A 26,004-nucleotide genomic window follows, 5' to 3' on the forward strand; every position below is an offset into this window, starting at 1 on the left:
AAACGAGCCCTAAAGAGAGCCAAACCCCAGAGCCAAACCATAAATGCAGCATTTGGAGTCTCTTACGAGTTTATTTCTCAAGGCAGCCTTGCTCTGCTGAGCCTCAGATGGATGGGAGTGACCTTCAGAAATAGCTGTGCTAATGTTTATTTTATCAGGACCCAGCTTCGAACCAGAGGAGCTGCTGGTTATTTTTAAACCAGGCATTGAGCAGCTTGAAGCCTGGCTCAGCAGAGCTGTGTGTAACAAATGCTCTTTAAAGTAAGGCTGTGCATCATCGCTGGCTCTGAGGAATGTTCCTGACAAGGGAAGGCAGCGCTGGGTTCATGCTATTAACTCCTTCGGGCCCCGCTGCTCCTTCGGGGCTGTCTGTGCTCTTGGGACTTGTGTCTCAGGGGTTGATGCTGCCCGAGCTGGGGGCTGGTGCGGCCCCACCGCTCCTGCTCCCGGCTGCAGGAGAGAACCCCCATCCTCATCTCTCCTGGAGTTCCTGTCCCCTTCCCAGGCCACAGGCTGAGCACTCTGGGTTTCTGTCCCTCAGAACTGCTTGTGGCAGCTCCTCAGCCCTCCCGTGGGCCAGACCTGGGAGGCATCCCCACTGCAGCCCATGGTGGTCCCAGCTGCGCGCTCTGGTTGCGTTCGAGAAAGCAGGATGGAGAGCGGTGGTGGTTAAACCTCCCCAGGGCAGGGGGAGAAGGACCACAGGGCCATCCTGGAAGAGGGTCATCTTGAAAGATTTTGTCAGCCAAATAACCTGCTGCCACGCACAAATCCTTGACCTGGCAGTGCCCACCCCAGCCACTTGCCTGGGGCAGAAGCTGAGGCTGGGGCTGCCCCGGGCTGAGCAGAGCCGGGCGCTGGGGTGTCTGGCCATGGGCACCCAGCCGGCCCTGGGAGAGGCCAGCAGCTGCACGTGGAGATGTTAGCTCATCTTAAACAGAAGGGGAAGCTGGAGGATAGGTTGTGCTGGGTAGGGAATGCTCCCAGCCCCCATCCACCCCGGATTGTGGCCGGGACAGGGGGCCCAGCCCCAGCCGGGTGCATGCCCACCGAGCGGGGACCCCGGCTGCTACAGACTGTCCCCCGGTTCGGGCAGGCAGTGCCTGGGCTGGTGCGTCCCCTCAGCCTGGGGCCGCTGCGGGTGCGGGAGCCCCTGGCTGCAGCTGGAGGCCATCAGTTCTGTAATGTTTTTTTATGGCGTTTGTGTAACAGGCAGGGAGGCTCTCACGATGTTTATGGGGAGAAAGTGGGAGGGTTGTGCTCTGGGAAGTGCTTGACCCCCGTTCCTCCTGCAACCCTGCACTCAGCCACCCCTTTTCCCTCGCTCCCAGGATGGGTTTTCATCCTTTGGCTGCTGGCCTGCGCTTTCTTCAGCTGTGCTGGCAGCGGCCCGTAGGTAACCCTGAGAACCTGGGCGTGCAAAACCTGTTCTGATTTCCTGTATGAATTTTCTCTCTTCTTCCTTGTGCAGTCGCAGCACTGTGCTGTTTCTGCTACCGGAGAAACGCGCCAGAAACATGTGGCATCTGCCTTGGCCTCTGGGGCCATGCTGCCGTGGAGGCTGAGCACGGGTTTACCCCACGCTGTGGGTGCTGCCAAGTCGCAGGGGTCACGGCTTTTTCCGGGTACAACCCCCGAGCTGCAGAGCACCCCAGGAATGCCAGGGTGTGCTGGCTCTGTGGCTCAGGGCAGAGGAGGTGGCTAAACCAGGGCTGACAGCGTGGCTTTACTGCAGCAAAGTGCTGGCCACAGCAATAAACCCAAAGCCTCAGTGCTGGGCTGGGGGTGCACCCGCTTGGGCATTGGGCGAGGAGCTGCTGGGTGCCTCTGTTCAGGGAGGATGCTCAGGAAGAGCCGGGTCTGGCTTTAAAAGTGAAAAATAGAGTTTTTATTCAGTGCTGGCTTAGTTAACTCATGTCAAGGTAATGTCCCATCCCACACTGCATGCTGTTTGCAGCAACAGGAACGGTTGTTAAAGCGAATACCCTGCTCTACCTGTGCAGTAGGCTTATATGCAGTATATATTTATATAGCTATAAACAGATTTGTTGTATATGTCGGTAGCATATAAACAGCTTTGTGCTCACAGTATACAATCTTTTCTCTACCGAATGGCAATGGCACGCGTGGGCATGGCTGAGGTGCAGTCAGTGCTGGAGAAAGTTGTTCTGCAGTTTGGTTATGAAATCTGCTCTGCAGCCTGGGGCTGCCAGTGCTGCAGGAGGAGGAGGGGGCTGGCCATGGCCTGGCCGTGCTGGGCTCCAGGGGTCCCTGCTGCAGCCAGGCTGGGGGACAGGTGGGACAGGGACATTTCCACCCCACAGGGTGAGGGAAAGGTGATGAATCGAGCAGCTGCCTCAGGGAGCCCCCGAAGGCCCCATTGCTTCTCTCCCTGCAGCACCCAGTGCCCTGGGGAAGAGCATGGCACCGCAGCCACTGCGCTGGGGTCGCGCTAGGCTTTGGCAGTCATCCTTCCATGCGTCTCTGGGACCATCTTGGGCTAAAGCGAGCGGGGAGCTGGTGAGCCCCTGAGCAGGAGGAGAGGCAGGGTCTCTGGGGCAGCAGGGGCGGAGGTGGCCGCTCACTTGGGCTGGGGCGCAATGATGACATTGCGGTAGCCCTTCACCCCCATCAGCTTGTCACTCTCGAAGTCCACCATCAGCTTGCGCAGCCCCGCCTGGTATGGCACGAAATCCAGCCTGAACTTGACCTCAGCCTGCGGCTGCACGGGCTCCTCACTGCAGGAGGGCAGGGGTCAGCAGGGTGGCCCCTCTCCCTCCCCACAATCCATCACCCTCCCTGTGCCCACCATGCTGCCGAAGGGAGCTGGGACCCTGGGAAGCAGGGACCCCCCTGTGGTGTGGCCAAGCCCCCCTCCCCAGTGACGCACAGATGCTCAAAGCCCCTGTGCCCTGCAGCAACCAGCGTAGCCCCAGCTCCCACTGTGCCCATAGCGGAGCCAGGCCCCAGGGCTGCCCTCCCTGGAGGGCTCCAGGCACAAAATTCCACCCCATTCCCAACGGGAAAAGCTCTTACAGCTCCTTGATCCGCTGCCCGTCGGTGAGGCCGCTACCCTCCACCACGAACACGCAGTTGTTCAGGGGGTCTGTGAGGGGGTTCACCAGGCTGATCTCTGCCACCAGCTTCCGCTTCTGCATCGGCTCCCCTAAAACCTGCAAGCAGGAGGGGTTGGACCCCCAGCACTGCCATGCCTGGGGGCCATGGTGCTCCCCCTGCCACCCCGAGCCTGGTGGGGCTGAGGCAGGTCCCCGGGGATGCTGCTGAAGCCCCACCACTGTGGGGTTGCCCTAGGGCTTGGGTCACTGAGAGCAACCCCCCATGGTGATCGCAGCAACCCCCGTCAAGGGGAAGTGTTCCCCCCAGACCTACCTGGGACAGGGTCTGGGGCCCTTACCCTGATCTTGATCTCTGGATTCTGGATGTAGACATCCCTCATGGCCACGGCAATGTTGCCAGTCTGGTACTCTGTTAGGAGAGCCACCACCTTGATGAGATTGTCCTGGGTCAGGCTCTCCCTGTACTTCTCGTACAGGATGCACAGGGGCACGGTCTTCTCTGGAAGGGGAAGCAGAGTGGGGTCAGGGCTCACCCCCTTCCCAGCCCAGCACCCACGGCCCTGCACTGGCACCCAGCTGCTGCTGGGATGCTCTGGGCTCCCCAGGAGCTTCTCCAGGTGCCTTGCAAGGATGGGGGATCTGGGGTCCCCGCAGCACTTGGGTCCCTATGTGGGGAAGGGGCATCATGAGGTGAGCACAGCACCATGAGCCCACAAACAAGCCTGTGCTGGGGGATGTCAATCCTTATCATTTCCAAAAGAAAATAGGTTATATTTAGCTAGCTGTCATCAAGCCCCAGATCACTGACGTTTCCCAAATGAGCCATTGACACTTGCAGCCAGTCAAGTGCGCAGCTGGGTCCCTGGGGTGCTGGTGCTGCTGCCACCCACGCAGGGATGCGCCTGCGCCAGGGCCCTGGAGGGGCTTTGCCAGCCCTCACAGCCGGTGGTGGGAGACAGCCCAGCTCCCTGGCAGCTGCCCTTGCTCAGCTCAGAGCCCTGTTTATCCCAAAGCCCTTTGGGGACTGGGTGGTCTTGTGCTGAGCAGGGGAGGCTGATGGCAGCCAGCTGCGGAGCTGTCTTGGGGAAGGACCCTGGGGAGGCCGTGACCACTGGAAGTGAAGCTTGGTGTTCCCGGGGCAGGACATAAAGGGCTGAGGCTGCGGGGAGAGGGACGGGCCCAGCACCGCTCCAGCTGGGCTCCCCGTGCCAGCATGGAGCGGAGGGGCTCCCGAAAGGCTGTGGTCTGGGAGTCCTGGGGTCTGCGTTCCCAAGCACATGCTGGGGGAAGAAGCTTCAGGAGCTCATAGTTAAAGCTTTGGAGAAAATGATGTTAGATTAACTTGTGGATGGGAACATTAAAGACTCTAAAGGCCAGCAGGGCCCCTCTGGTGGGCTGGGCACCATGTGGCCCCTGCTGTCCCCATCCAGCCCAGCAGAAGGTTCTGGAGCAGCTCTACAGGTGCTGGTACCTGCCAGCGCCGACGCCACGGGGAGGGCTTTGCCAGCAGGAGCAAAGGCAGCATCCTGCTCCGAAGCAGCAAAAGCAGGCACATTTGTTATTCCCTTAATGGATCTCAATAAATAGCAGAGAGCCGAGCGCTACATTTGTTACGGGCCTGGTTAGGAGAGCAGATTTTGGCGTAGATTAAAAATTAGGCTGTTCCAGGACAGCAGATGTATTACGTTTCTAAACCCTGAAGGGTCTGTGGAAAACTTGACATAAATCAAAACTCTGGTTTAATTACCAGGCGGTAATGGTAATTTGTAACAAAGTCAAAGGAAAGTTCAGCTGGCCTGCACCAGGACTGAAACGTTGCGCCCACACAAGGAGGAGATGCCGAGAGCTCCAGTGCTGCTGTGGCTGTCAAAACCCAGCACCCTCTGCTTCCCCCCAGCCTGGGACCGTGCTCTTGGAGCTGACCTGAGGTCAGTCCCGCTCTCCCTGCCTTGTGGGAAAATCCTGTTCAGAGACCAGCCTGGCCCGGCTCCAGCTTGCAAAGCAGAGGTGTATGGAAGAGCAAGAGAGGGATGCAGACAAGTGCAACAGAGCTCTCTGGGACAGCAGCCTTGGGATGCATGCAGCTTGCTCCCTGGGCATGATGGATGTAATGGCAGTGACTTTAGTCCTGCTCTAAATGCCTTTCCTGCGCCCTGCCTGAGCAATGTTCCGTATTCTTTCATCAAAGATTAAAAATCCACAGTAGTAGATAAATAAGGAGGAAGACCCCGAAGGAGGCATCGTTCACTGAGCAGCCTTGTGCTGGAGCTGCAGCTTGCACAAGCCCCCACCAGCCTGGGGCTTTGCCTGCCGAGGCAGTCGCTGGCAAATGGGGGTGACATGGCATGGGGCTGTCAGATGGAGAAGTGCCCCAGCACCATCTCTGGGTGCTGGCTGTCCGTGCTGCCCAGCCCCTGCCCATGCTTTAATGCTGCTGTTTTTCCATGGGATTAAACAAACTCTTCCAGTCGCTGCCCTGTGCCAGCCTAGAGCATGCCGACCTGTCGAACCGGTGGTGGTGGTACAAACAAGGGGATACAGGCAGAGGGAGGGGGTACCATCGCCCCTGTGGCACCGGCAGTTCTCATGCCAGGCTGGAGAAACAAGGATGGAGAAGGCTGCCAGCAAAACCTGCCCTTGGCTCACACCATGTTTTTGGGGAGCTGGTGCTGGCCCTCAGGTCCTGAGCGGGGCTGGGGGACTCTGTGCGAGCCTGAAGCCTGTCCTGCTGCTTGTGGCTCCCCACACCAACGGGACGTACCCAGCGCTTATTGTCGCTCAGCTGTCGTGTGCACGGAGTGGGCGGCTGTGACCAGGTTTCCTCTCTGGAAAGCTGTCGGCGCAGAGCCCAAACCCAGTGGCAGCGCTGCTTTGCTGGGGGGACCCGGCCCCGGCCCCCACCCCAGAACCACAGCTTCACTGCAGACCCTGGGAGCTGAACATGGAAAAATTGCTGACCTGACCCAGCCCTCACCGAAGCCTCCTGTCCTCACTGCCAGCAGATCTCTTACCTGCCCGGGGCGCAAGGGTGACGTTCAGCAGGTCCTTCATGCCACACTGGGGCCCAACAGTGCCGTTGTAGCTGGCAGTCCGGGCGCACAGCATGAGCCTGCAGACTCGCTCTGTGTCTGTGTTGTTGCTGATGGCAGCGAAGACATTGAAGTCGCAGCCGTTGTTTGCACCCTCCGACAGCTTGATCCTGACGTGCAGCCCCTCGTCGTCCTCCCCGAGAGAGCTCCTCTCATGCTCTGCCTTCGCAAACACTTCTCTTTCCTTTTCAGACCCTGTCGTGCATGAGAAAACACATCATTCCCAGGGGGGTCCGGGGGAGCATGGTCCAGGCTGCTTCTGCTCTCCTGGTGCAGTTGCATTAATTAATTGTTTCCCCGCTGTGTCCCAGCAGCCACCCCCACCCGTCTCTGCCCCCACTGCTGCCCCGTACCCTCTGGGTACTTGTAGTTGTGGGTGATGTCCTCTCTGCTGTCCCTGCCTACACTCTTGGTGCTGATGTTCTTCCCCACGAGCGAGGACTGGGTGCTTTTCTTCTGCGACCCATCGTGCTTCACCACCCAGTACACCAGGTCAGCGTTCACCTCCGCGAAGACGAAGGGAATGTCGTACTTCAGCTGCAGGTCGCCCTCCTTGATGGCTCGGACCGGGGCCGGCCCGCAGCAGAAAACCCCTGTAGGGAGCGGAGCCGCCATCACCGACCGCCCAGGGTTTGGCCACCAGCGTGGTGGGACATGGCTGCGGTGGGGGGAGACCCCGCCATGTCAGAGGTGTGGGGCGGGATGCAGTGCCAGCGTGGGGTGTGCCGTACCTTCGCTCTTCTCCTGGGGTGTTGGGTCCAGCACCTGCCACCCATCGTAGCCGGGTGCCAGGTCTGGACGGGCCATCCAGGACTCTATCCAGCAGTGGAAGTTCCTGCAAGGGAAGCCAGGACAAAGGGGCCTCAGCCTCCCCCAGCACCCGCCGGGCTCTGGGGAAGTACTGGGGAAGAGTCAACACTGCCCTGGGGGTGGGAAAGCTGGGGTCCCACCATGCTACTCACCAAATCTTCTCCTTGGACTGCTGCAAGTCCCCTGACTCGTTGAGGTAGCGGTCAATGACCAGGTTGCCATTGGTGTCGTGGGCTGAGCTGTAGTTGGTCACCACCCGGCTGGGGATCCCCAGGCACCGCATGACTGCAGGGAGGCAGGGCAGGGTGAGGTGGGGTCCCGGGTTTGCACAGCCTTGGATTTGCACAGCTCCCACCCCATGGAGCTCCACGTTTGCACAGCCCATGGCTTGCACAGCTCCTGTCCTGGGCAGCCCTGGGTTTGCACGGCTCCCATCCCATAGAGCCCCAGGTTTGCACAGCTCCTGCCCCAAGGAGCCCTGGGTCTGCGCAGCTCCTGCCCTTCCCTTTCCCCCTTGGAGAGGTGCCTGGGGACTGATCCCCAGGACGAGCCAGTTCCTGCAGTCATCATGGGGCTCGGTGTGCCGTGGGCAAGATGGGTGGCACGCGGCACCGACAGTCTGCTGGGTTTTGATATTGCAGTAGAAAAAAGGCAAAAAAGCGGCTGTGAGCGCTTTTGAGGGAGTGCACGGGCAGCAGCGCACGGCAACCTCTTGTTTAATCTCACAGCTGCCTTTTACTGCGAGCGGACCTCCCTGGGGAACAGGAGGTAGTTACAATGCTTCAAAGGAAAGCTATAAACTTCTGTGAGTTGCAGAAGATCCACTTTAGTTTTTCGCTATTTCTCTCCTCTAAAAAGGATCTCGTATATCTGTGATACATAAATGCACACACGCGCTCATGCATCCCTGCAAGTACAGCGCTTTTCTCGGGGCAAAATTGCACAAGTGTGTGCATGCATTTCACAACAGAAGCGAGCCTGGAATTTTTCTTCTCTTTTGCCCCAGCCCGACTGCCCTGATGGCAGTGAAATTATTTTTATTTCAGTGGATTCATGACTATTGTAAACTTGACCTTAAAGCTGCTTTTCTTCTGTGCAGTACATCCAGCTCCTCCCTCTCTGCTAATTGAAAAGCCAGAGCTCTTTTCTATAATTTTTTTCCCTCCGTTTCCTGAGAACTTAGAATAACAGAGAGCTTAATTGCTAAGCAATCATTGCAGGCTAATTGTAATCAGCCCTAGCAGTTCCCTCCTGCTGCAGCACAGGGAGCAGGTGGAGGGCAGGGAGACAGGGGGGACATGGGTGACCCCAACCTGCAGGGAAGGGGAGACAGGAGATGGCTGATCTCACCAGTACACGCCACAGCAGCGAAGACCCAGCACTGGCCATATTTGACGGGCTGGCACCCAAACTTCTTCCACCTCTTGAGAATATCCACGCTCCCGATCCAGGCCATCGGGCTCGTCCCATCTTCGTAATGGTTGTCCCACCGCCCCGCCAGCACCCCCAGGTCCTCATCATTACAATTTATCTGTGGCACGACAAGAGGGGCTGCGATGGATGGGGCAGGAGCAGGCTGGTGAGGGAGGGAAAGTGCCTTCCCCCAGCTCACACATGCCGTCACCACCTCGCCAACCTGGAGCTGTGCAAGAGCTCACCGGGATGCAGGCGATGTGGTGCAAGAGCATCTGTGTGCATCCCAGCGTGGTCTTACACCGCCACTGCCTCCGCCTACATCCCGAGTTGCTGGGGAGGCACAGGGTGGGAGAGTGGGGATGTGCTAACTGGGGATGGATTTGAGAAGCATGTCCTCCTGCCTGGGAGTTTGGGTGTGATTATCACCTGCAGCAGCCAGCAAGGAGCAAAGGCTGCTCCTGGGGTGGTGTGTGCCCACCTCTGCTATCTCTCTTCTCTTAGAAAGCTCTTACACGTGTATGTGATATAAGAGCAATAGCAGGAAAGGTTGGAAAGGGGATGTGAAACACCCCAGGGAGGGAAAATGGTGTGACCAGAGTGGGGAATGGCAAATGCCACCTCTGTCACAGTTGTAGTTGCAGGCTGTAGCTGGGGGGACAGCAAGAGGGAGGTTTGCGCCCCAGGGGACATGGGGCCACCCCTCTGGGTGCGCTGGTGGCCAGAGCTCTACAGGACTCACCATGGCACTCATCACCCTGCCGATGTACACGGGGTCATTGCGGTGGGAGCAGTCCTGGTTCTGGTCCCTCAGGAATTTGGGGTTTGTGTCTAGCAGCTTGAGGCAGATGGACAAGACGTCATCCTCAAACTGGTGCAGAGAGGGGAGACAAGGTGTGTGAGGCCCCCCTGGCACACGGAGGCTCTCCCGCCTCATGCCCTGGCTCACCACGATGCCCCTGCAAGCAGAGCTGCCTGGCACACAGGGGTCACGCATCTCCAGGGTCCTCTCCCCGAGCCAGTGCCTGCTAAGTGACATCCCCCATTTGTGCCACCGTGACAAGGGGTTGGCGCTGCAGCTGGTGGGGCTCAGGCTGTGAAGCCCAAGGGCGAGCTCCTGCCCTCGCGCTGGGGCCAGATCCTGCTCCCTGCAGCCACCCCTGCACCAGCGTCAGGCACGGAGCTGACCTTGGGGAAAACCACCGATTTCCCATCACCGGGTGACTCACAGCCCTGCCCTGAACCGAGTGCTTGTCCTGCTCCTGCCAGCCCCGCAGACCCTCTGGGAGAGCCCCGGGCTTGGGGGGGCGGCTGGGGGTCCCCTGTGCTGGGGCCCAGTGGGGGGGGGGGGGCTGCATCTTGGGGCACGGCTGCTGCCTTATCGGCATGGCCAGCATGGCACCAGGGAGCGTGTTATCGGGTGCTGGCTCCCGGTGCAGCGTGGCCACCCCGATTAGGAGCGTGTGGCCCCAGGGCCCCCAGGAGCCATGCAGGAACGCTCCCCTCACCCTGCCACGCTTTGAAGTCAGCACGTTCCCTTCTTGGAAATGAGAGCTTGGCTTGTTTGTCCCACGGCTGCATGGCGGGGCCAGATCATCCCCAAGGTGCTGGCCATGTTCGGGGCACACATGTGGCACCAGCCCCTCTGCCCTGCAGTGCCAGGGCTGCACGGAGCTGGGCTTGGCCGGGGGTCCCGGGGCTCCCGGGGGCCATGCCCCACTCACCTGGCCAAAGTTCCAGGGGACAGAGGTGATGTAGTCACAGGTGCCCTGGTAGATGAGACCCTGCTGGGACAGCACGTACTCACAGCGCTCATCCTCGTCTCGGAGGAAAACCGTGTCCTCTGCGGGGAGAGCAAGAGATGGGGAGCAGGCTCTGTCCCCCCCCGCCTCAGGGCTCCCCCCTCCCCGGGGACATGCCCGGCAGTAACAGGGGATGTGTCTGGTGGGAAATGAGGCAACAGGGCTGGAACTGCTCCCGTCTGAAAAAGCTGCTGGAGGATTTCAACGCAGCTTGATTTGAGCTGATGGGAAATTGTCAGCAGGCTTGTGATTCCTTCTCCATTCTTCCTCATTTCTCCTTCCTCCCTTTTATTTTATGGAGTTGGGTCTTTTCCCAGGAGGGGAGACCTCCCTGGTGGGAGAAGCAAGCAGTGGGAACTGGGAGCACTGGCTGAGATCACTGCTGAAGCCATTTTGCTTGCACAGCAGTTACTGCTGGAAAAATCACTATTTACTGGAAATATTTTCAGAAAAAAACCCAACACATAACATCCCCAGCACCAATGCTTGGCACAGTGCTGGGTGAGCGAAGCTTCCTAAAGCTCCTTATCTCGGCAGAGCCGACACGGAGCATTGGGGATTCAGGAAACGCCGTGTCAGCCAGGTCTGCCGGGGGAGCCGAGAGCGGGGCAGGGGGCTGCTCCTCGGGGCAGAGGAAGGACGTGGATAGATGAAAATCCCGGCTGTTGTTTGCACAGGGTCATTCCACCCTGCAGCACGGAGCCTCCCTTCTGTGTCAGGCTGCCTGAGTTTCACCGGGACAGGAACACCCAGGGCTGGTCCCCGAGCCCACAGTGGGGTGCTGGTCCTGGGGCTGGGGGTGAGGCAGGCAGGCAGGGCCAGGTGGGGGCAATCGGGGGCAATTAGGGGCTTTTCTTCTGCCCAGTGCCCAGCTGGGAGCTGTTCAGGGCTTCACACCAGCACTGCAGTGGTGAGCTCCGATGGGGCAGCTCGGGTAGGGTGTTTGGGGGGCTGGCAAAGGGGCTGTGTGTGTCCTGGGGTAGGGGACTGTGCTCATGGCCCTGACCTGCTGTGGGGACCATGTGGAGGTGGAAGCAAAGTAGGGATTTCTGCTTAGACATAAGCTCAGGGCAGGGCTTGGGGCACTTGGGGTCTGCAGTGGTGTGAGACCCATGGGGATGCGCTGCCCCAGCAGAGCTGGGGGGTGGCTTGTGCTCTCCTTACCTGGGAGCCCCAGGTCTCAGGAAGGTGAGAGCCTCACCTGGGTGCCAGGCATTAAAGAGCAGAACGAAGTGGCCTATGTGGCAGCTGGTGCCCTGGTAGCCGGTGGAGGTCTCCAGCGTCAGGCTGTAGCGGCCGATGCAGGCGCTGGCAGGGGAGCAGAGTGAGATGGAGAGCGAGTCCCCATCCTGCTGCTGGACCACGGCGCTCCAGCCCGATTCTTCTGGGAAGTCGGTCACAGCAAAGTGGGATTTGGTTCCCGACGTCTCGATGGGGCAGGGCCCTGCCAAGAAGCAGCACAACAGCTCTCCCAGTGCTTGTGCCAAGGGGACCTGCCCCGTGGTGCTCCTGTGCCCCCTGCCCTGTGGTGGCTGCCCAGACCTTGGCTCTCGCAATACAGGAATGGTCACTGGTTTGTTGGGTGCTGGGGCCACAGGGCAGCCCAGCCGCAGGAAGCTCAGGCACATCCCTTGCTGTCTGGGAAGGGGCAGCAGGGAGGGGGACTCGCCCCACATGTGCCCCAGGGCCAAGAGAGCAGAGGGGGTGCCCCCCCTTCCCACAGAGCCATGCCTCCTTCCCGAGGCTGCACCGGGGCCGCCAAGTCCCACTGCAGCCCGGTCCTGCTGCAGCCCCACGTGTGGGAGTCCCGGCTGCGAACCCCAGCGCCCCCATCACCACCGGGGTGCTCCTGGCAGGAGCCCCACTACATGTGCGCAGCCTCAGGCGTTGCTGCAAACATCCCATGATTAGCGATTACATCAGTGGCTGCAGCGCTGGAGCCGAGGACAGCGTGATCCTGGCTGGCCCCTCTGAGCAGCAGCTGCACCCACGCCACCTGCATTGGGCTGGCTCCCAGCACTGCTCCACTGGGGACCGGTGACAGCCAGCCCAGCCGAGCACGGTGTGGTGGCAATGCCAGTGCCTGTGCAGGGCTGGCCGGCAGCCAGGTTGGTGGTGCCACCACTGTCCACTCCCCCGTGCCAGGCGTGCAGCCCTGGGTGCCCTGCCAGCCTTCACCCACGGCATGGGCAGGACACTAGGCGAGTCACCAAAAATACTCATGAACTCATGAGAGTGACACAGTTTCTCCTCTCTGTCCTTTCGGGGAGGCCGGATTGAGGTAACCGTGTCCTTTTGGCAAGGGTCAGCCTGGCGCTGCTGTGGGGATGAGCAGCCACAGGAGCCTGCCTCCTCCTCTTCTTCTTCCTCCTCCCTGCCTGCAAAGCCCACAGCATCCCCGCAGGCACCTGAGCAGGGCTCTTCAAACACGGCTGCTTTAGAAATACAGGCTCTAACTGTGCACGGAGCCATTCCCCTCCTTCCTGCCATGGCACATGTCCTCAGCTCTGCTGTCCCAGGGTGAGGTGGGGTTCACGTGTGGCAGCCCCTGCCCCACCAGGGCTGCGGGTCCCGATGCAGTGATGGACGTGCCGGGGCCACCTCTGGGGATGCAGCGTCACCACATGCCTTTGTAAGACCCAGAGCACCTTTGCCCTTTTTCTGCAAGCGTCCGGGCTGCACTCCAGCCCCATGGCAGCTGCCGTCAGCCTCTGCCTTCACCCTAGGAGGCTGCGCCGCGGGGGCTCCTCCTCGCTTGCAAAACCAGCTGGGGATTGCCCGGGATGCGACATGGCATCATAAAGAGCCGGTGGGTGGACAGACCCCTGCCACAGCTGCCTTGGGACTGGGAAGCAACAGGGGAGCTGCTGGTTTAGGTTGAAGCTGGGTGGTGCTGGGTTCATGTTTGTGACCCCATGGCAGGACTGGAGCTTTTTTGGGGAAAGAAGTAGAGTGTTTGCACTGCAAGGAAACCCGGATGCAGTTTCACTTTGAATTCTGGCCTGGTTGATGCAGCAGAACACTGTTGCTCCAAAATAATTCTTGCCCAAGAAAGTTTCCTCTCCCTTTGCTCCGAGCTGGCAGGGGCCAAGCCCCTGCCCGGTGGCTGCGCCGTGTCCCTGCCACCCTCAGCAGGCTCTGGCCAGGGCTGCAGCAGCAGCCACAGAAGAAGCCCCCAGCGTGGAACCCCAGGGACCTGCTGGATGCTGTTCCCACGTACCATCTCCGGTACTGCTCGGGGAGGCTCAGTGGGAATGTTTCCTTTCCTCCAGGGTTTGTGTTTCCTGAGCAAACCCCACTCTGGGGATGCCTGAGTGACGGGGTGGCTGGGTAAAAGGACCATCAGCAGAAGTGCTGAGAAACCCTCTGGCTGAAAAGTTTGGCTTTTGCTGGTGTTTCTCAGAAGGGCAAGAGACTTGGGTGGGTTCCCCGGCCTCAGCCAAGGCACTTCCCAGTGAGCCATCAGCTCTGGCATGGCCCCAAGTCTGGCTCAGCCGTGGGAGGAGGAGGAGGAAGTGGCAGGTTTTTTGTTTTATTTCTTTATTGCTTCCCTTTGGCTCTTGTTAAGGAGCCAAGTTTCCACCTTTTCTCTCTCAGTATAAAAGCTGTGCATGGCACCAGCTTCTGTCGGGAGGGGACTGGGACTGTGTGAGATGGGTCGGGGGCCTTGGCACAGCACCCACATGAGCGCAGGGCAAACCTGGGGCAGAGGGCAGCTTGCCCTGCAGCAGATGCTCACTCACGACGTAGGGCATGGTGGCACTCACCTGTCTCGACGTTGAAGGCGAGTTTATCCACCCCCTCCTCGTAGCCCCTGCCTGAGAAGTGCAGGGTGATGATGAAGGGCTGTCCCCGCCGCACCACCAGCTGCTGGCAGCCCATCTCTGCTGTCCGGTGCTCCCGGCCGTTGCGCTCGCACTGCAGGTCCCATGTCTCCAGCACCAGATCTGCAAAGGCAGAGTGTGTACAGCCATCCCCTCTGCCATGCTGCTGGCCCCAGGGCTCAGCTGTGCCCTGCACACGCAGCCCCTGCACCTGGGCAGAAGGGGTTGCTGTCAGCCCTGCATTTGTGGACCTTGGTGACAGGGTTTAGCAGCCTCCTCTGCCCAAGCTGCCCTGTCTGCCCCTGGTACGTCCGGCATAGCCCTGGGCACCACGGCCATGCTGGGCTCTAAGCATCCCTCCTGGAGGGCTCTGCAGGCTGGGCTCACATCGTATGCTGCGACCTTGCCAGGGCAGGGACAGAGGTCCTGCAGCCAGCTGGCAACCAAGCTCTGTGCCATATTTCTTGTGCTGTGGTGCTGCTCTCCGCAGTATCACCACAGAGGAGGAGCACCATGTGCTGCCAGAGCTGTACCAGGTACATGGCTCACAGCAGCCAGCACTGGAGCAAAGCCCAGTGCCCACCTCCGCTTTCTGGGAAGCTTGGGGCCCGTCGGCTGGGGATTGCTGTATGCGTGCCCCCACCCCAAATGAGAGCCGCTGAGCCCAGGGAATGTTAGGGATGGCTCTGTGCCTCAGCCAGGCTGAGGGCAGCTCTCCACCAGCTTTACTGTTCTGTGACTGCTGACAAATTGGTGTGACTGACTGTAAAGTCCATGACAAAGAGGGTGTCTGATTACCCAGCCTCAGGCGCTCTGCCCTGCTCTGCCTCCCAGCCCAGCCCCGAGCAGACAACGGCTGCATCCCCGCCGCCCCAGGCGCTGCGCTGGAGCATGCGATATTGTTCATCATCGCTCAAGGCCAGTGACCCCCGAATGCTCCGCCAGCAGATGCGTTAGTTGCCAGAATAAGCAAAAGCGTTGAGTGCAGGAGAGCATACAGCGAGCTCAGCACCAGCCAGGGACCAGGACGGCTTGGAGGGGCTATGCTCTGTTCGTTGCCCCTGTGCCACAGCTCTCCCTGGCTGTCCCCTTCCCGGTGCCAGCACGTGGTTGTCACCAAGCCCTCCAGAGACCAAGGCCCGATGGAAACAGCTGGCCCTGAGCTCACTGTTCCCCGAGCTAAATGGAAACCCTGCTCCTAGCTCTCTGTGCATGGGGACCCCACAGCGTGCGTCTGGCTCATCACTGGTTCCCACCACACTACTGAGAGCTGGGACTGTCCATAAGTAAGAGCAAAGTCCCTGGAGCAGGGACAGAGCACAGAAAGGTCCTTTTCTTTGCCACATCCCCCTTTGTAAGCAGAAACATGGTTCCATGCTACAGCATGTGAACTGCATGAGTGCAAACCTCACTGCCACGGAGCCAAACTTGTTGCAAATAAGCATATTAACAGAGCAGCACCGGGGCTCCTCCTTGTCCCAGTCACCCAGGCTTATCATCCTCAGTGGATTTAGCAAAAAGCAGATTTTTCAAAGCACAGGTGCCTCTTCCCGAACTGATCGGTGCCAAGAGATGGGCGGGGAGGGGGCTCCAGTGCTGCCAGGGTGTGCAGGTGGCAGTGGCGTCCCAGGCACCAGCACACAGGAACAAGAGCTGCCTGGTGTGTAGCTGCTCAGCTCTGTGCCAGGCACCAGTGGTGCCTGTGTCAGTACCTGACCAGAAGGACCCACGCTGGCACCGCTGCTGTGGTGCCGGGAGCCCACGGAGCCAGGACAGCCTGCAGCACTGGAGCAGTGATGCCGTCTCACCTGGCGTGCCCGTCGGTATGGCACAGTCCCGTTCCCTGGGATGTTGGAGATGGCTCTGTGGGAGGCAGGGGGTTGTCCTTGCCCCCTCACACAAGCTCTGAAAAGCCACCCGCGTGGAGTGATTTCTGAAGGCCAGAAGCATTACATAACGGAGCCTCCAGAAATCCTCCTTAAACTAGGGTGGAACGTAGGTGCATGCCCCTAGTCCGGCTGTCAACGCTCTTCTCCAAGAGCAGTGAAAGCTTTAAATAGCACCGAACTTCGTGCTGCAAATAGTGGCACCGCTCCGGCCGCAGAGCCCTGTAGCTGCAGCGGGAGGGAAGGTGTGGACCCCGCACAGCACCGCGCCTTTCTGGTCGTCGCCGTCCGCTGTTTCGGTCTGTCCCGTTCCCTATGGCCCTTGGCGAGAGCCGGCAGGGCGGCGAGCGGCTCTTTTGCCGGGCAGTGGGCGAGCGGCCAGCGGCTGCCGGTGCGGCCGAGCCCCGGCTGCGGGAGCGCTGCGCTGCCGGGCAGGTGCCGGGGCGGCGGCGGGGGGGGCGGGGGGAGGGCGCCCGGGGGTGGGGGGCTCCCGTGGGCCGGAAACCCCGGGCGCTGCGGGAGGGGATCACCCTGTGGTCTTACCTTCGGCCATGGTGCCCTGCGCTGGGGTCCCGGTGCTGGTCCCGGTGCGGGTCCCGGTGCCGGGAGCTGCCCCTCAGCGCCCGCCACTCTGCCCCGCCGCCCGCCCCGTTTATAGGCGCCCGCTGCCGCCGTGCACACCCCCGCGGCCGGGATGGCGAGGGAAAAAAGGGAAAACAAGTTTCCAAGAAACGGCGTGGTTTCGGTCCCACCTATTTAAAAAACCACCTCCCCAACAAAAAAACAAACCCAAGCCTCCGGGGGCTCGGCTCCCCCTGCCCGCCCTGCGCAGCCCCTCGGCCCCCCCACCCCCCCCTCCAGCTGGGGCTGGGAGCGCTGCCAGCTCAGGGGAGGGGACAAAAAAAAAATAGGGGGAGGAGAGGGGCTGTGCAGTTCACACCGAGGTGCCAGTAACTTGGGGAATGTTTTCTCCTTATAAAGTTTTCTTCCCCCGTGCCTTATCTCCATACCCGGACATCTCTGGCTGCTCGGCACTGCCAGTCTCCCTTCCCGTAAAGGCGGCCCTGGGGGGCGTTGTGACCAGAGGGAACATGCTGGAAACCTCTCCGGGACACGGTGCCATGGGGAGCAGGGACCACCGCTTTCCCTGGCAGCCCTCACCCCACACACTGGCTGTCCTGCTCCTGGCCTGGGATCTCTGGCCCCGCGGCACCGCCAGCGGTACCCCCTGGGGCTGCCTGGCCTGGGCTGTCCCTCCCTGTGCACCCCAAGCATGACGCAACACACCTGGGACCACCTTGCAGGGGCAGAGGGCAGAGACCCCACACCTCCATGGGGCCTTGGGGTCTTGGGGTGCCCTCGGTACCTGAGCAAAGGCCTGGCTTGTCATGAGTAAGGTCTTGAGAAGTTTCACCTCTGGAGCAGACTTTGTTCAGTTACTGCTTTTTCTTCATGGGATTTCAGCTGACCAGGGCTGGGACCAAGGACGGGTTTGTCCCTGGTGCAGCCCCATACCAACCCTCTTTGTGTGGCCCTTGGCCGGGTGCAGGACGCTGCAGCCCCTGTGCCAGAGGTAGCTGCATACTGGGAACCCTTCTCAGCGCAGCAGGTCCCCCCCTGTCCCCCCAGACCCCTCAACCCACTCCCTTCCCAGCGCCCAGGAGCTCTGGTGGATGGTGCATCACTCCAGGGCTGCTGCGGGTAACAAGAACCTTCTTGTGGATGGCAACGTCTGAAAGCGGCTGGGGTCCATTGCTTGGTGTGCTCAGGGTTGTCCCACAGGGCCCATGCACGGGGCTGTGCCCAGGTAAAGGCCTGCTGTCCTGGGCTGTCCCGTGTCCTGGTGTGCCCTGTCCCAGTCCTGCAGCTGGATCTGCTCCCCCCGCGCTCAGGGTGGTCCCTGCGAGGGGCCCCCGGCCACCAGCGATGCTTCCTGCTCGGGCATGCTGGAGCACTGCGCCGGGAGGGTTTGCAGTGAGATGTGCAATTCCTCCAGCTCCACAAGGGCCTTTTTGGTGCAGACAGTGTCACGGTAAGGTCTGAGCATGCCAAGAGCAGAGACCCAGGAGAAGCCCCGCGAGCTGGGGACTGCTGGTGTGGCTGGGCCCCGGCCCCGCTGTGGTGGGCACACGGCCGATTTTGCAGCAGTGTTACCCAGCAAGGTAGTAGGCAGAGGGGCTGGAAAGGCAGCGTCCCGGTGAAGGAGCTGAGCTGGTACCAGCACTGCAGCCATGGCTGGGGGAGCCCCATCCTTCATTACCATCTGCCAGGAAGGTTGGGAGGAAGGCTGGAGCAAGTGCAGCAAATCCTTGCTGAGGGACATCTCAGGGCAGGTGGTTTTAGTGAAAGCTGTCCATGCACTGCTCCACCACGTGTGTGCACAGGCTGGGGGTGTGCAGTGGCAGTGCTGGGGGGGACCACCAGTGCTGGCACAGCCCTTCTCACCCCTGCAGCTGCTAACCCAGAGCTGTGCTCACCTCATCGTGGGATGAACTGTGCAGGTACTGCCTGTATCTGTGCCATTACTGCCATGGGGTCCCGCTCTCCTTGCTCAGAGTCAGGAGTAGCCTCTGAAAATGTCATCCTCTTCCTCCTCCCAGAGCTCTCACCCTCTTCCTCCTCCCAGACCCCTCAGTGCCAGCAGCGTGGGCAGAGCTGGGTCAAGCCATTCTCATGGATGCATGAAAGGCTCACTGTGGGTGTGGGGCCAGGGGGCTGCCCAGCTCTCCAAGCATTAGGGGTGCAGGAATCCCCCTCCTCTGCCAAGCCACTGCAGTGGCAGGGCTGAGGAAAGGCTGGCGGCGGGGGGAACCCAAAACCCCACTGGCAGCTGTTTTCACCTGCCCCGAGCTGGCCCCGCTCCCAGCGCTGCTTCCTGGGCACAGGAGCCTTCACCATCGGCAGTGACAGTGCAGTGTTTGTGCTCTTGCTGCAGGGTGCAGGGTCCTACTCTGCCTGTACAAGCCTGTACCCCACGCAAACTCTGGATGCACCCAGCAGCCTGAGGTCCCGTGCTCGGGATGTGTTTAATTTGCTCCTCGTAACATGTGACAGATAGCCCATAATGGCACTGTCAGCCGCAGAGCAAGCAGAACAGACTCCACTTGCTCAGCTCAAGAGGCAGGAGCAGTTTGTTGCTGTGAGGGCTCTTGGTGTGTTTGGGGTGCCTGGTGCTGGTCAGGCTGCAGGGACTAATTTCTGTCTGGTTTTCTGGCCAAGCACAGAGCAGGAATGACTGACAGCGTCTATCCCTGCTGCGCTGGCACCTCTGTCAGAAGTGGCAGGAGCTGAGACCCATGGGACTGCCCAGGAAACCCCAGCCTTGGTCCCACCATCTCAGCAAGAGGAAACCTCCCTTGTTTCTGCCTGTAGTGCCCACTTTGCTCACCACCACGTCTTGCAGAGGCATCTGTCTGCCCAGGCACTGGAAAATGCTGCACATGGAAGGCCAACCACACTGATGGCATTATTTTTACTCTCCTTAGCAAGACAAGGTTGCATTAAGAGGGTGTTTGTGCTGCTGAATGCCCAAAATAACTCCTCTTTGCTCAAGGTGTTCAGCAGAGGACTGTGACTTCCCTCCCACCCACCCCAGTCCTGGCGCTGCTTCAAAGCACCTTCCCTGGTCCTGCGCAGGCAAAGCCTCTGTTTGCTCTGCTGGGTGTGTGCCGGGGAGGCTGGCAGCCCCCAGCTGCACCCACACATCCTGACTCAGTCTCTTGTGCAGGCAGATAAACAAGCCGTAAAAAGGGACAGTGTCTTCCTCTGAGTCGCCCTGAAGTTGTGAACTGACTTTTAACAGATCTGCCCATTTGCCTCCTGCCCTGGGTGTTCCCCAAAGCGTGAGCCCTGGCAGAGCCATGAGCCGGTGCCTCCCGCAGCCGCAGCCGGGGACTGGTCCGCTCCTTGCCTTGCACAGGGACCCCAGCAGCCAGAGCCTGTCGGCGGGGAGCCCAGCATCATCCAGTCCCTGCCCCAGCCGTGCTGGGGTGGTGGGTCTGGAAAGGAGGAAGCAGGGCTGGGATGTGACTTTGGGAAAAGGTTAAAGGGTGAGAAAGTGGTTTTTGCTTATGATGACGGAGCCGGCGGGGAGTGTTCATGGCTGACTGTAGGGATCCTGGCACGTAGGACACAGCAGTTACTCCTTGTATGCTGGGGCCGCAGAGGAGCATGGAAAAATACTTCAAAAAGGGAGGGGAACCTGTAGCTGCTCTGTGCCCGGTAGGAACCGAGCGGAGGGCTGGGCAGTGCTGGCAGACAGGGTCTGTAAGGCACCGTAGCCTGGGCAGAGGGAGGACCGGGCAGCAGATGGGAGAAGCTGGGGTCGGTGACTGCAGCACGGGCAAATGCCACTGTTCAGGGCTGGGCCAGCAGCTGGCTCTGTACAGGCACCAATCCTGCTTCAGGGCTTTTGGTTGCTGCAGGCAGCTGTGGTGCTGGGTGAGTGGTTGAGCAAGACAAGCTGGGCACTGCACCGGGGCTCCGTGGTGGCCTCGGGAGCAGGCACAAAGGGGCTCTTGTTCCTGGCGTGTGCAGCGGGCAGTGCCGGTGGGGCAGGAGAGGGCAGCTGCCTGCCAGGCCAGGCAGCGCAGCGCAGCAAACGGGTGGCCTTTCCTTTGGGAGGAGAATTGGCTTTTCCAAGGAAAAGCAGATTGTTTTTCCACCTGGCCCTGCAGCCAGGCCCAGGGAAAATGGCATGCTCTGGTGCCCCAGCCACGGAGGGGGTGTGCAGTAGACATGGCCTCGCAGGGTCAGAGTGTTCTCTGCTCACAAGACAGGAGGAGGGATGTGCTGTCGTCATCAGACGCAGTCCTGGGCTTTGGCTCATGGCTCTCAGCACACACCGAGCCAGAGGCTGTTACCAAGAAGTGCAGAGCGCCAAACCAGCATCTCCTGGAGTGCCGAGCTGGCCAGCTGATAACCAGCTTCTCTGGAAAGCCTTGGGGCAAGTCACTCCAACTGGCTCCTAAAGGGGGGATTGAGGAGGAATTTGTTATGTCACCATGTTTGTTCTTAGGCCGAGTCCATGTTGTTATTTAAAAGAAAGAAGAAACACAAACCTCTGGCATGTCTCTTGTTTTATTTGGTCTCGGAGCTCAATCGTGGGGCAGGAGGGCTGGGGCAGGGTTTCCCTGCTGCCTGCTGTGCCGCCGCTCGCTCGGGAAGGGCTCCCCTGGGATGGGGCACCCCAGTCCCACTACCCCAGGGCAATGGCAGCTGCGGGCAGGCAGCAGCGATGTGTGCAGGGGAGGTGGATTCTCCAGCTGTCTCTCTGTTCCGTGCTGGTGGCCCCAGGATGGACACGAGGCCGGTCCCGCTGCCGGCGCAGTTCTGCAGCGCAGGAGGGTGGGCTGTGGTGCTGCACAGGATGGACTCATGTGTGCTGCCAGGGGAGCTGTCAGCAGAGATACAGTGTTTTGTAAACTAAACTTGTTGAACCTGGTGTAAGCTGAATTCCAGTCTCCCAGTGTCATTTCCCAGCAGTTTGCTGGAAATCCCCCAAGCCCTCCAGCCCCCAGGTTGCCTGTTCCTCCGAGGCGCCTCTCCCCAGTAATCCTCCTCCCTCATTGCAGGCAGGCTCCGACGGGGTTTGTGGAAGAAAACCAAGAGAGGTCTGCACTCTCCGGCCACAGCTTTGGTGTGTGTAGCATCCTTGTGTTCCTCTGTGAGTGCACGTGTCCACATTTAAATGCCGAGGGTGCATGATTGCCCCAGGACTCGAACGCGAGTGATGTGCTTCCCCATGCAGTGGGTCACCTGCGCCTGTCAGTCCCGTCAGCAGCTTCCCAGGGGTGGGCGTCCACCAGGCCCCCAGGTGAGCACTGGCACACTTGTGTTTTCCAGCAGGACAGGGCACAGCTGGGATTTTGTAAAACATCTGGGCTGGCCCTGCCCCAGCCAGCTCAGACCAAAGGAGTTTACGTTCAGCTGTCAGAGTTCGACCCTTTGGCGTTACCTTTCACCCTTCCTGCTTTCCTTTGGTATTACTTGTTTCTTTGGTTTGTCTTTTTTTTCATGGCCACTCTGCCCCAGGAGCAGCAGGCACCTCAGCCTGATGACAGGCGAGACACAAGTTTGCTCTGTTAGAGCAGGAGCTTGGAGATAATGAAGCTGCTTCGGGACATCTCTGCTCGCAGCCCCTTTCAAAGCCCTTGTGAAGCCAAGGATGGTGCTGCATTGGGTTTTTTGTGTATCAGCTTCCTTTTGGATTAAAGGCTCCCTCTGTGTTTACCTGCTGAAGCCAGACCGGGTGTCTTGGTTGCCCCCCAGGAGGACAAATCCAGGCACGACTGCATTTTGGCTGCCGCACAGGCCAAGTCCCCATCCTGTGCTTCAAAACATCCGCAGCTGCTGGTGGCTGAGCCCTGGCATGGGAGCTGCTGTGAGGGGAATGGGCCCGTGGCAGCTCTGCTGGCACCAGCACTGCTGGGGGTCCCTCCAGGGGTCTGTGTTGCCCCGCTTGCAGTTGTCCCTGTGCCTTTGCCTTGCTGCACATAATTTCCTCCTGGCCCAGGGCAAGGGCATGGATGCAGCTCTGGCCAGGAGCATTGCAGCCCTGGTGCCTCTTGCCCTGTTTGTTTCTTCCTTCCTCTTCTCTCCATCTTGCTATGGTTGGTCCCTCAGTGTCCCTCCTGCCCCATGGTCTGCAGGACAGGGCTTGACGGGAGCGTGGCAGTGAGGAGGAGGAAGAGTGCAGCGCCAACCTCGGCCAGAGCTCCCTGCTCAGTGCCCACCTGGGTACCAGCTATCACACCGGAGCAGGAGGCAAGAAGCCACGGGGGGGCCAGCCGCCCCCGAGAGCGGCCGTGGGGAAGGGAGGGCAGTGCCCCTGGGGCTGGCATCTTTGCCTGACACATGGGCCATCTCCATCTCCAGGCTAATACTTACTACTTTTTTTCCTTCAAAAAAAAATGTATTTCCCTGGAGCCTTGCGAGAGCTCCCCTCCACGAGCTGGGCTGCTGCTGTGCCCTGCGCCCCAGCACAGCCAGACCCCTGCCAGCCCGGCCCTGCCGGACACCCCCCGCCAGCCCATGACAAATGATTTTGCCATTTCATGGGTAGAAAAAAGACATTGATTAACTCCTGTGCTTGCCTTTCTGGAAAGGTTATAGCTTAATTGGTCAGAGTTGGAGTCATAAATCATGAAATGAAGGATCAGTAGAGATAAGAAAATTTTTGCAGAATGTTGCAAAACACTTTTTGGTAGGAGGCACCCAGCTGTGCCCATCCAGCTGTGGGGGCTGAGGGCAGCTGAGAGTGCAGCTCCTCCAAGGAAACGATTCACCCTCCAGCTAGGGGCCGGAAATTCTCTCTTCTGTTATCAGTTAATCTCAGGATTTGCAAAATACTCTTTTTTTTTTCTTTCTTTTGGAAGAAGAAAAAAAACAGCAAAGCCATTGTTTGCTTTATTCAGAAGAGTCTCAATTCCGTCTGTTTTGGAAGCTGATTCTGTTTCTCCATGAGAAATGCTATTCCCTCCAAACTAAAACCTAAAATTTAAGAAGTCCCAACATTTTCCTAGCCAAGGAAGGCAGTGGAGGATGGAGAAAAAGGCTCTTCCCAGCAGGGCAGGGGGGAGAGACTGATGGCAGCAACTTTCCACCCCAGGGACTCTGGCTGGTTCAGGCATCCCACCACCTTGGGTGCTCCCACACCACGTGGGCTTGAGTAAAGGCAAACGCTGGCGAGCACTGGCCCAGTTCAGAGGTCCCTGACAGCCCAGGGACTCCCCTGGCCCCAGCCCCAGAGATCCACCAGCGCTTCTGGCCAAGCACCCAGCGCGGGCAGGGAATGGTGTTGCAGATGTGAAGCATTTATTATTCATGTTAGTAATTATTTCTTCCCTGATTCTCCCCAGCATTTTATTGAGGAATAGAATGTTAATACGAGGCATCTCAAAACCACACCGCAGACATCCCTGTTACTGCTGCCACACTGCTGCTGCTCAAAAATGGCAAATTAGAAAATGCCCCCAGCTCACTGGTTTTGCTCCAGTTCGATGCCATCAGACCCCTGTCTCGGTGTGCAGCAGAAGAGGGGCTCGGTATGGCCCCGGGCGTCCATTCTGCTGTGGCATTGGTGACTTTCAGTCTTGTCTTGACTAGTCTCTTTTCTTCCCAGCCTCTGGGTGTTTGCTTTGCCTGAGTTTCTTTCTTAAATGCCACATCCAGTTCTTCTGAGATTTACCTCTGGCTCCTCACAACCTTTGGGCAGCCCATCCCCTCCCAGCCTGTCCCGGAGCTGAGACCTGGCTGTCGTGGGCAGGGCAGGGTCGGAGTCCCCAGAGCCTGTGGGATGGGGTAAGGGGGTGCTCTCCTGCACAGCCTGGGACCAGGTGCCAGAATCTTTCCAGGTGAGGTTTGGGGATGCTGAGACTCAAACTGACATTGCTCTGTGCGTGATGGTGATAGAGAACAGCAGCATGGATCTGAGCACCTTTTGAAAGGGCTCCTAGGAAACTGGCTAGTTAAACACAAGTAAAATAAAAGAAAAATGGTAAGCTCCTCTTTCATTTCAATCTGGAAGCTAAAATAGGCTTTGCTTGCCCCAGTTAAGCAAAGAGGCAACTTCCCAACACAGGGCCATCAAGCCAAGGTTTGGTCCTGGCCACTTCTATCCTTGGCAGATTTGGGCCATTTCAGCCTCTGACCTTGTGTCACCACTGGAAATGGTGCATGAGAACAGCAAAGCATAAAACATCTTGTGGAGCATGGGAGGTGTTATTCCTATAAACAAGCAAAGCACTTCAGAATCAATAAGAAGTTTTACTCATTGCCACTAGAGAGATTTCATCTCCTGAATTATATGATGGGATAAACGAGATCCCAATCCGCCTGCCACCCTGTGTGCCAGCAGCTATCTGTTCACAGCCTGGCTGAACGGCTCCCAGAATTAATTAGAATAATCAATCCCAAAAATGACAAAAGTATTGATTAGCATTTTTGTTTCTTCACAGCCTGGAAGTGCTGTGACTCTGGGAGCATTGCAGAGCAATAAAAAGCAGCCTCAGCTGTGGATGGGAGATGCTTATCCAGTGACACCGCATGACAGCGGAGCAGCGAGCGGTTTATATGCAACAATGGCATCACCCAAACGCTTCCACACAATATGATTTCAGTAATAATAATCTCATCCCTCTTCCTTGCTCTCGTTCATTTACACAGCTGTTCATTTTTAATTCCTGTCTATTTACTACTTTCCTGGACATGGTAAGAGAGCAGAAGTGGCGGGGAGGGGACCCTCTGCCCCCACTGATGCTGGGACCCCCCTGCCCCGCCAATGCTGGGGGGGCCGATGCAGGCAGCTGCCCAGGTTTTGGGCAGCTCGGCCCCGGCAGATGCCAGCTGGTCCCAGCCATCCCCGCCAGCCCTCGCCGCGCCGGGAGCTGCCGTGCTGTAGCACAGGTCCCTGCAGAGGCCTCCCTGCGCAGGAGCTGGCGTGCCTGCGATGGCGACAGGGTGTGCAGGGCTCATCACCCGCGTGCGGTCTGCCTTTCCCAAGGGAGATGAGTAATGTGGACGGCGTGTCCAGCCTGCCAAGGCACCGGCACAAGCCCAGGGTGGGACTGTGTGTGCTGTGCCGGTCACAGGAGGCTTAGCTCAGCTGCAGGTGGCCACATGCTGATAACAAGGTCTTCTGAAGCCATGGGTTTCTGTGAAATGGCAGGCAAAAATTGGTATCCGAAGAGGAATTTGGAAGGTGTGATGCTTCTTCAGTGCACTGCAGAGGCGAGTGTGTAAGGGGATGATACAACAAATCAGCTGTTGGTAGAGCAGAAAATCAACTGAGGGAACTGTCAAGCCAGGCTTGAAATGTTTTTGGAAGTAGAAAAGATTTTTGGCTCTCATGATGAGCTGGGTGCCATCCAGGCGGGCACAGCTTTCACCAACTGCATGTGTAGGCATAGGCAGCAGGCACACTCAGCTGGCCGGCATGGGACTGGGAAGCGGGTATGTGCAGCTGTGGGAATGGGGGGCAGGCATGCCCGGCTGGCCGGTGTGGGCATGGGGAGTGGGCATGCTCAGCTGGCTGCTGTGGGGATGGGGAGTGGGCATGCTCAGCCCGCTGGCGCAAGGGGAGCCAGTGCTGGGCAGCTCACAGG

The 26,004-nt window shown here is 59.2% G+C and overlaps 1 protein-coding gene across 3 annotated transcripts; it reads right to left on the reverse strand.

Moving 5' to 3' along the window:
• Nucleotides 1–1,865: 1,865 nt before the first annotated feature.
• TGM2 (transglutaminase 2) lies at nt 1,866–25,286 on the reverse strand. 3 transcript variants are annotated; one of them, XM_055813983.1, is made up of 14 exons: nt 25,280–25,286; nt 16,445–16,490; nt 13,959–14,138; nt 11,393–11,635; nt 10,114–10,232; nt 9,132–9,260; nt 8,327–8,507; nt 7,129–7,261; nt 6,898–7,001; nt 6,520–6,759; nt 6,089–6,361; nt 3,416–3,576; nt 3,037–3,173; nt 1,866–2,738 (listed from the first exon to the last, which is right to left on the reverse strand). In XM_055813983.1, exons 2-14 carry the CDS (start codon nt 16,452–16,454, stop codon nt 2,582–2,584), a joined length of 2,067 nt encoding a protein of 688 aa, XP_055669958.1. In that variant the 5' UTR covers nt 16,455–16,490; nt 25,280–25,286; the 3' UTR covers nt 1,866–2,581. The 3 variants fall into 3 exon arrangements, with proteins under 3 accessions (XP_055669958.1, XP_055669957.1, XP_055669956.1); XM_055813982.1 differs by lacking the exon at nt 25,280–25,286 and having other exon boundaries at nt 16,445–16,715; XM_055813981.1 differs by lacking the exons at nt 16,445–16,490; nt 25,280–25,286 and adding an exon at nt 15,728–16,261.
• Between the last annotated feature and the right edge of the window lie 718 nt (nt 25,287–26,004).

Source organism: Falco peregrinus, chromosome 9 (assembly GCF_023634155.1).
Source record: "Falco peregrinus isolate bFalPer1 chromosome 9, bFalPer1.pri, whole genome shotgun sequence".
NCBI lineage: Eukaryota > Metazoa > Chordata > Aves > Falconiformes > Falconidae > Falco > Falco peregrinus.